Source organism: Brassica oleracea, chromosome C5 (genome assembly GCF_000695525.1).
Source record: "Brassica oleracea var. oleracea cultivar TO1000 chromosome C5, BOL, whole genome shotgun sequence".
NCBI lineage: Eukaryota > Viridiplantae > Streptophyta > Magnoliopsida > Brassicales > Brassicaceae > Brassica > Brassica oleracea.
Window position 1 is genome coordinate 34,482,411 of NC_027752.1, and position 9,597 is coordinate 34,492,007.

At 35.9% G+C, this 9,597-nt stretch overlaps 2 protein-coding genes across 3 annotated transcripts; one reads left to right on the forward strand and one right to left on the reverse strand.

Moving 5' to 3' along the window:
- Nucleotides 1-1,632: 1,632 nt before the first annotated feature.
- On the forward strand, nucleotides 1,633-4,249 carry LOC106343584. 2 transcript variants are annotated; one of them, XR_001269983.1, is made up of 5 exons: nucleotides 1,633-1,846; nucleotides 1,971-2,145; nucleotides 2,862-3,429; nucleotides 3,667-4,076; nucleotides 4,196-4,249. XR_001269983.1 is itself a non-coding variant. In XM_013782835.1 (4 exons), exons 1-4 carry the CDS (start codon nucleotides 1,659-1,661, stop codon nucleotides 3,975-3,977), a joined length of 1,242 nt encoding a protein of 413 aa, XP_013638289.1. In that variant the 5' UTR covers nucleotides 1,633-1,658; the 3' UTR covers nucleotides 3,978-4,175. The 2 variants fall into 2 exon arrangements, 1 of the variants encoding a protein (XP_013638289.1); XM_013782835.1 differs by lacking the exon at nucleotides 4,196-4,249 and having other exon boundaries at nucleotides 3,667-4,175.
- On the reverse strand, nucleotides 4,242-6,990 carry LOC106343585 (E3 ubiquitin ligase BIG BROTHER-related-like). The gene is made up of 7 exons (XM_013782836.1): nucleotides 6,570-6,990; nucleotides 6,212-6,488; nucleotides 6,095-6,132; nucleotides 5,444-5,485; nucleotides 5,133-5,254; nucleotides 4,937-5,045; nucleotides 4,242-4,477 (listed from the first exon to the last, which is right to left on the reverse strand). Exons 1-7 carry the CDS (start codon nucleotides 6,873-6,875, stop codon nucleotides 4,424-4,426), a joined length of 948 nt encoding a protein of 315 aa, XP_013638290.1. The 5' UTR covers nucleotides 6,876-6,990; the 3' UTR covers nucleotides 4,242-4,423.
- Between the last annotated feature and the right edge of the window lie 2,607 nt (nucleotides 6,991-9,597).

The following is a 9,597-nucleotide window of genomic DNA, read 5'->3' on the forward strand; positions in this document are numbered from 1 at the left end:
AAATAAACGAGAATAATTTGAAAGAAGTATCCGAGTTCAGTTGTTGTCTTCTTCACGTCCAAATTTACGTCATATATATTCAACCAAATCAGCTTTCAGTTGTTGATTGTCTATCACGAATTTTTGTTTGAACAAACATCATATTGGCGATATTTATAGGTATTTCAACAATAAACCAAAATAATTATAATTTAAAATAAAATAATTTAAAATTAAATCGAAAACTGTTTTATTAGTAAAAATAAAATAAATTTATTTATTTATTAATTAAAAGTGGCTTACAAATACATTCTGGTTACAAAACTAAACCATAAATTAAAAAATAAAATCAAACCATCCCAATTTTAGGTATACACTAAACCTAAAAAAAAAAATCTAAACCTAAAAAAAAAAAAGACACGCTGCCTTCAGGCACCACGTCATCATCTTCCTTCACCACCCGAAACAGGAAGATTGACTGGTATGGCCACGGCGTCTTCTTATTCTTCTGATCCTCACCGGCGGAGTCTCTGATTCGTCATGGGTTCACTTCCGGCGATTCTGCTCACGGCTGCTCACGACCACGGACCAGCATCTCTGCTCACGATCTACCAAAAACAAAAAAATTAGATTCAACAGAGACATAGAGACAGAGAAATGGAGATCCATCTAAGAGAAACCAATTGAACAAACAATTGCAGGTTACGAAAGCCATCAGATAAGACAAGAGAAGAAAAAGAATAACAGAAAAATTAAGGGCTGAGTGACACGTTTGCTCTTTAAAAACTTAAGGATCGGTTATCAAAGACCCACATTAAGGATCGATTATTACAGTTTCATTTAGTTTTCATTTAATTAAATGTTGTTATTTGTTTAAAAACCCTCCTAAGAAACTGCAATAATCATGGTCTTAGAGCATGATTATTGAAGAGTTCTTAAGGTGGAGTTTTTAGCGGAATATAAAAGTTTGACTCTTAATTTTTAACTAAAAAACTAAGAACCAGTTCTTAAATAATAGTTTTAAGAGACGGTTCTTAGCTTTTTTTAGTTAAAAGTTAAGAGACGGGTTCTTATATTACGCTAAGAACTCCACCCTAAAAAACTCCTAATAATCATGCTCTAATAGCCATCAGAAGTGGCATGTAATGTAATCTACCATATGTTCATGATCGTTCAATAGTATCACATACGTTGGTTATTCGGAAAGACATCTTATGAAGATTATTTGACCGTATTGATTTGCATATCAACCAACGTACACGCACCAAAAGATATCTCCAAACCATGAATACAAAATAACTCGCAAAATATTCCAATTCCAAATAAATATAGTAAGCGAAAATATGTAAAAAAGGAAGAATCCCAGTAACCAAATTATGTAAACTGTAGTGACGTTCTACGCACATCTAACCTTTTGTGGAAAATATAGTTTTCCATTTTGACAAATGTGGGGAAAAACGACGACGCATGGACCCCGACAAAGATTTAGCCGACACTACATCAAATACTTACACGGCGATGAAAAACACACTCGTGGATCATAGGCGGTGCATCTCATCATATACTTCGAAAAGAAGAAATATCCAAGCCAACATCTATCTTCATATAAATACACATATAACTGGTCCATTAACAACCATTAACTTCACTAATAGAGAACAAAGACAAGAGAGTAGAGAATGACGTCGTCAAGGGAGCTACAATACTTGGAGTACACATACAGAAACAATCGCCCAACGACGGGTCTCCTCAACTCCATCTTCATGACCACCGTCAACACGGCCGCTCGTTCTCTCGTCTCCGTCGCCACCACCGCCTCCACACCGGAGCTGGCTTCTAGGCGATGGTCAGCTTCGGACCACCTCAGGTTCATGTCTATGATGATGGCGTGGCTAGCCCCTTGGGTTCTTAGGGTTTTCTTGGACTATCTTCCTCTTCCTCTTCCTCTCATCACTTATTCATGCTTATTCTGATTCTTATCATCCCTTTAGTTTCGCTTCGGGTCTTCTTACCGCGGCGGCTGAGAACGCTTTGGTAACGGCTTCAGCTCCCTCATCGTCGTCAACGGCTTTGGTGAAGTATTCAGGGTCGGCGGATTTGGGTACAATGGTTTGTGACGGCGTTGATGTGCCTTCCGTTAACTCTCTCGGTAGAGCACTTTGTCACGTAAGTGTTAACAACATGTAATCTTTCATTATTTGATGTTAAATTAGCATTAAAATTTAAGTTTCTGTTTTTGGTTTGGTTAACATTTTTAAACGTTTAACGTTTTAGTTTCCATAATTGGTTTAACTATCATAAAACCAATCACGACATGACGATCATACGTATACGTAGACTTGTTACGTGTTATTGCTATGCTAGGTTATGTTTGCATAGCCAGATCTTAGATTGAATGTAATATTTTATTTTCTACTATCATAAACATTTTATTTTGGACCTTTCTATATTGGATGCTACACGTACACGAGGTGCATAACGTGGATATTTTATCTCTGTAATTTATACGTGGTCAACATGCATGGTGCCACGTCATACATGCAAACAAAGAGGGAGTGGATGAATCATAGGGTCGATATAACACATCTTAAATATTCTTAATTAGTGTCTAGGCTAATTAGACATAATTAACTAATAATCAAAGCTATTATAAAAAAAATGAATTGTCTGTTCCGAGCTAGAAAATAATTAATATTGCTCATTTAGATAGATGTAAATAGTTGACAAAAAAAAAGATAGATGTAAATATGCACATATACAAAAGTTCGATATGTTTGGATAATTCGATTGACTATGGTCCCATATGTATCCTTATTAATGGTTAATTTTGATTTGCCATTTTATACATCTAATATCTAAACATTGTCTATGACTATGAGTAGGCACTAGCGCTAATGAACGAGATTCCAGTAACCTCAAGAAAGTACCAATTTGCCATGGGAATGGCTGAGAAGATCATGGAAGAGAACGCCCAGAGCTGCAACGTGGAACTACTTGACGTAAATCGAGTGGCCCTCGCGTCTTCCTTTGCACGCACCACTGCGCGTTTACATGACTCCTTGAAACGTTCTAGAACCGCAGAGGAACCTGTTGGTGGTCTGCCTCTGCGTCTGGTCAGTGCCCTTCCTCTAGGAGGCTATGTTGCCTCTTACGTGAGTGGGGTGAGCACGTGCATCAACACGGTGAGGTCCTTGGCGGATATGACTGGTAACTTGTTATCGCAGAGTAGGAGGAGAGAGTCTGCGTTGGTGAGAGCTGGTGGTTTTCAGGAGAATGAGGTTGAACTGGCGGTGGAGAAGCTGGCGGAGGAGCTGTTGTGGATGACGGAGAAACTTAGGCGTTATGGTGCGGTGGAAGAAGGTATTAAACGGTGGAGCTACGCTTCTGGTTTAGCTTCCTTGTCTCTTACGGCTGCTCCTAGGGTGCAAGGCCTCTTGGTTAAGATTTCAGGTAATAACATTTGGCATTATATTTCTTCTTGGCATTGTGAATTTTTTTTTGTTATATTTCTAAATTAATATTACCTAGTTGAGCGTAGTTTAGCCTATTTTGATTAAATATATCGTTAGTTTTGAATAATTTCACCTTATTAGATTTGTTGCTACTAAGTTTAATTCTTGGTCATCAGGCCTTTATTCATTTGTATGGTTCATTGTTTGCTCAAAAATTCTCACTAATGTATTGCAGCGCTCTTAATTGGAGAGATGGCACGAGACGGCACACAAGTTCCAGGACAAGTGAAGTTCAGGCTCCTTGCAAACTGGCTACCGTTGTTCAGTCACGCAAGGCTTGGGCTAGCGTTTCCAGTTCTGACGGGTTATGAGAGGGTTGAGGTGGAACGAGCCATAGACAAAGCGATATCTACATTGCCTGCATTAGACCAAGAGATCTTACTCACAAACTGGCTCCAAGATTTCTCAGTCTCCGCCACTGAGTGGCCCAATCTCACCCCAGCGTACGACCGTTGGTGCAACTCCACTCGCCAGTTTTTCATGTAGGCGACCAATATTATAGTCGTTAAGTTCATGTTCCAAAAAGGACAACAAACACATGGAAGCGTCTCGTAATACTTTTTGTGTCCAGATATTCATCTTTAGGTAATAAGACTAGTTTCAACCTAGTCAAAGATTCAGACATAAAACCATCTCGATGTATTCCTCGAATCTCAGAGGAACATAGTTCTAAGCTTAAATGTTTTTTCTGGAAAAAAAAACAGATCGATCGTAGCTGTTCTGAATCAAATGATTGCGAATGCGGAAACAGATGAAAGCAGAACCTAGAATAAAAATCTTTTTAGAAAATTCCAATTTATGAGATTGTTTAAAGGATCCAAGCAAATCTGATGATGCTTTTGTTTAATATAGTGTACAAACAGACAGCTAAGGTGACAGTTTTTTTAGCTTACAATTTTTTTTTTTCCTGGAAACCTCTTCCTTTGCTCTCATTAGCTTTGTCCAGCTGTGGAAGTTGAAACTTCTGCGCTGCATACCGGGCAACTCTGAAGAATAATGTGTTAGTTTCGGGTTGTTAGTCTTTGAGAGTAATCCAATTTCAACAAGCTGAGAAGTGTTCCTAACTCCCAGGAAAGTTGATGAGATGGTCGCATGCTGTAAATTTGTCTAAAATGGTACTAACAAGTTCAAATCTGTGCTTACTAGCAACCAAACCCCTCATTTTCGAAGATGTCGAAGAACACAATCGGCAATACCATAAATGCAATCCTTAAACTCAACAAACATGAAACTATATATAGTCTGTATGTTCTACATTACTGACTATACAATCCCCCATTATGAAAGATTATTTTGTTTGTGGAATTGCTATTCGCGGTTTTCTAGCATGAATATATCTATCCTCATCAGAAAGGGTATGTGTCCGTAGCACAGCTGACAACAATAACTAATTGATTTCTCATCTCTAACAGGATTCTTTCTTCTTTTTTTTTTGAAAGACGTACCTTGTTTATCTTCAACCAGTTATTTATGCACTCCGAGTGGTAAGAATGTTTGCATGGAAGAAGTATCAAGTCATCGTCATCCTCATAGTCCAGACGACATATAACACAACTGCATCAAGCATTAAAAAGTTAATTACCAAGCAACATGCACAAAGTTGTCAATGGTCTACTAAATTGGTTAAGTAAAACGCATTACGATTCATTGGTTCCGTTCTGATTGTCTCCATCTTTATATATTTTTGAAGGCAAAGATGCAATTGTATCAGCAGACAGCCCTCTACTCTCGGTTCCCACAATATCGCCAAGCGCAAGCAACTCCTGCAAACATTAGATAGCGTAAAGTTATAAGCCGACATACGTGTTGGGCAACTGAATTTTGCATATCAAAGTGCGTGACAGATCTTAACACTAAAGTTTGGAAACAATACTATTCGTTTTCGCTACAAATCGTTTCACAAAATCACGAGAGGATCCGAAAGGCATAGCATTTTATGAAGGTTTTCATACCTCATATGAAAGCTCATCAGGATCCATCTCATCCCAGGCATCCTGCAAAAATAAAGCATACATAACGTGAGTGGAAGCAGAATCAAATCACCTCCAAGAAGCCTTAATTTATATGATTCTCTACCCTGTAAGTAAAATTTAATTTTTTTCCATAAAATGGACCAGAATCCATCAAATTTCAGTCCACTGCGAGCTACTATACTGCAAGGTGTGAGCATAACTTTCTCTAAAGCCAGTACCACTTAACTTAACGCTACCAGAATACAATTGATCTGATTACCATAATGGTTAATGGATTTTTTTACCTCCAAACACACAGTTTTGCAAAGTTCTAGTAGCATAAACCGTAAATAATTAGGCAGGAGTGTCGGCTTAGGCCTACGGACTAAAAGGGTTAACACCACAAACTAAACTGTCACGAAACAAAACAAACTAGTGCCATGATAGAAGGGTAGTAGATAGATGGAACCATGTATGACGTATCAGTTCGGAAATGGCAGATTCAATGTCGTAATTGTGTCCTTTGGCCACCATATGACTAAACAAAAAGGCGTTCTTTTAGGGCACTAAGGTTCATATTATCGAGCATAAAAAGGTTTAAAGCTCAAAATAAAAAAATGGAATGGTTTTATTGTAGTGTAAGGAGCCAACCTGAGAAGTATGATCATCCTCCTCTGGATCTTCAACCCCTGCAACCAACAACACAGTTTAACACACATCTCCAACCAATCCTATAACTTGAGTGAAAGCAATAAGTGTTGTACTCACGATTTGCTAACCCAGTTAAGGCAGACAACCTATCTGCCATTTCCCTTTCCTCAGCTTCCTGAATAGCTCTAGCAAAGGCTTCGTCATCTGAATACCCAACTTCTTCTTCGTCAGCATTCCTGCCTTCATCTTCATGAGCGTTAACATCTGGCGCATCTCCCTGAGGATCATCATCTGTTTCGTACTCGTCATCCTCTTCGTATACATAGCTTCCAGTTTCCCAGCTCCCATAGTCACTGACTTCACTGTTCATAGTCAGCATCATATACGCCCGCTCCTGCACATACAAAACAACGAGATTCAATCATCCAAGAAATAACCCAGAGAAGGACGGAGAAATCGGAAAAGAAAGAGCCACCTGTTCTTGGAGCGTGCGAGCGAGGGCAAGATCCGCATCAATCTGGCTCAGATTAGTGAACGGAACTCTCGCTGAGGAAGATCGGGGAGGTAGCTCTCCCACCGTATTCGATCCGCTCTCATCCACATCCTCCGCCACCGCCGTCTCCACCGCTTCCGCTCCTTTCTCGCTTCCACCTCCGGATTCTGAGACGACGCCGGTCTGAAGATTCTCCGGCAACCGTACGGCAGTGTCGTTAACCTTGCTCGCTTGCTCGGCGGTGAGGACGACGTTGGCGGCGTGGTCATTGTCGTTCTCCATGGGCATGATTGGAAGCTAGGGTTTTCGAATCGGAGATGAAGGAAGGAAGGGGATTGGTATCGAAAGAGAATGATTCTAGGAATCTGAGAAAACGACGACGAGAAAGGGAATTACAAATAGTGTTTTTCGTATGCTTTTGATTTCAAATTTTGAAAATTTGGAATTTATTTCAAGGACCCTCTATATTATTTGTTTCTTTCTTATCTCACCCACTATGTTTTTTCATTTACACCTATTGTAGGTGGTATGTGTTAATCCACGATCATAATTAAAAATTAAGGTTGATAAATTAAGCAATGCAATATTCATCTTATAAAACATATAAGATTTAATTAACTATGATTTCGACTATAACTTTTATTATTTATTCCTAGACGATGCTATACTTGTTTTAGTTTTTATTTTATTCGAAGATGCCCCATAATTCAATTATTATCTTGAATTTTTGATAATTTTATCGATTCTTTTCTTTTAATTCCTATCTATAAAGAAAAAACAAATCCAGAGTAGTAGTGACCAGTGAACCACTGACAAGGAAAAAAAACAAATGCCAAGCGGTACAAACATGTTAATATGCGCAGAAGTGCATGGACTGCAAAACTTTTCGCGGAGAGACGTGCAAGTAAACAAATGTATATACAAAAGCTTGGCGTATCGTTAATGTTTTTTGTAATAATGTTTGCTTTTACTAAATGTTTATACAAAAGCTTAGAGTATATTTATAGCTTTTTTGTCAACATGTTTTATTTTTGTGCTATTTGAAGCACAACTCGTTACGTTTATAATATTTATTTTTGGAACATTTTTCAGAACCAGTTTTATGGAGATATTATAAAGATATTCTTTCGTTTTTTTCATTTGTTTTCTTATCACTCATATATTTTAATTTTAGACGTTTACGCTTTATAATTTTTTTAAACAAATATATTATGACAATTCTCTAGACATTATTTATCAAGTGGTTTGTACATGTGTCATCATTATAACATAATTGTGACATATACAATTTTCTTTATAAAGAAATATAGTTTTGTTAAGATTTTTTTAATATGTAATAACCATTAACTTCTATATCTTCATTAATGCTAATTAGATTTTGATCCGCGCTTTCAAAGTGCATGATTATTTTGTTGATAAAATTATTAACCCTTTTGTTAGTTCATAATAATTAGAAATAAAAAATCTATTTGTTCAACATGTTTCTTACTTATTTTGTATATTCGATGAAATAACTTGAAAAAACGATAATTTTAAAAATTTCTACTCATTAATTGTTGGCTGATTTAGAAAAATCAACTTCTTAAGGATTTAAAATTAATATAAAAATAATTGGAATTTATTAATTAGGATTTATGTAGAATTATGAATGTATATATTAGGAGATTTATGTAATATCGATTTAGAAAAGAATTACATTTAATTAAAAATTATTCAGTATATTTTATTTTACATTTTATAGTACTATCTAAATTTTGACCGGTATATACAACAAAAACAATTCCTCTCTAGCAAACAATCCCATTAAAATAAGCTTAATTTATTTTTTGCATATATAATAAACAAATTTTAACCTGTATATATATTAAAGTCCATTTGATATTTAACTTGTTTGATTCTAGTAACCGAAGATTAAAACCCATTCTTTTATATATGACAAAATAATTAAAGTTGGTTAGTATATTGTTTCAAAATTTGAATTACATTATATTTAAATTTAAAGAGTTGTTTTGATATATGATGATGATTAAAACTATCATTTGTACATTATAGTTGAATTTTAAATCTAAACTAAAAAATTATTACAGTATCATTTGGTATATTATCACATGTACTCTGATGCACATGTAAATAATAAAATTAGTATGTTATTTTGTGACATATATTTCGCATGCTTTTGGTTAGATATTAATTATGTAGTTAATATTCACGTCATTAGAAATTAATTATATAGTCAATATTTTTGTCATTGAATCAAATAACGAAAGACAAAAACAGAAAAGGTAACATCCCTTTCTTATTAAGAGATAAGCAATTTTTAAGAGTAACTTTGATTTGATACTTTTATTACAAGCCTGCTATACTGACGTGTCACTTCCATATTCCTTCTCAGCCTAACTTATATAACTATCATCTGTTAACTAGAGTAATTACACACTAATGTCATTGGTACCACTAATATTTTACTCTAAATGTATTTTAATTGATTGTGTTCGTATGAAACTTCTCCCACGACGTCGTTGGACTCCTCCGCCAATGAAACTAATGTTTGTCGTATGTATATGAAAATGAGATCGTCTTGCCTGATGAAAATGGTTGTGACTTCTTATGCATAAAATGTTTTGCTTGACATAAGAACACAAACTATTCAAAATCACAATCACAGTTTACATTCATAAGAAAATGAGAGAGACCACTATAATCATTTGATTGTACTTGAGAAACTGCAGGTCTTAGTTGATATTATCAGAGATCTCACGTTAGAAATATGTAAGAAACTTGAGTAAAATATAGAGAACTTGAGCCACTCCACTTACTGTAAATTGATTTTAAGTTAGAAACTCATAATAAACCCAAATTTATCGTGGTATCAGAACAGCTCCGCACCCGACTCATTAGTCATGTACGAAAAGTAGTATGGTCATCCCATTAATTGATGGCCCAGAGCATCTCCAAGAGCTTCATAACTTTCTTGTTTATCATTTTAGTCCATACAATTTAATATCTTTTA

Excerpts from the sequence above, each read along its gene's own strand:
- LOC106343584 (XM_013782835.1), top strand. The coding sequence starts at position 1,659 with ATGACGTCGTCAAGGGAGCTACAATACTTGGAGTACACATACAGAAAC. Across the intron at positions 1,847-1,970 it reads TCAGCTTCGGACCACCTCAG|TTTCGCTTCGGGTCTTCTTA; the intron begins GTTCATGTCTAT and ends TCATCCCTTTAG. Across the intron at positions 3,430-3,666 it reads CCTCTTGGTTAAGATTTCAG|CGCTCTTAATTGGAGAGATG; the intron begins GTAATAACATTT and ends AATGTATTGCAG.
- LOC106343585 (XM_013782836.1), bottom strand. The coding sequence starts at position 6,875 with ATGCCCATGGAGAACGACAATGACCACGCCGCCAACGTCGTCCTCACC. Across the intron at positions 6,133-6,211 it reads CTTAACTGGGTTAGCAAATC|GGGTTGAAGATCCAGAGGAG; the intron begins GTGAGTACAACA and ends TGTTGGTTGCAG. Across the intron at positions 5,255-5,443 it reads CTGATGAGCTTTCATATGAG|GAGTTGCTTGCGCTTGGCGA; the intron begins GTATGAAAACCT and ends TAATGTTTGCAG.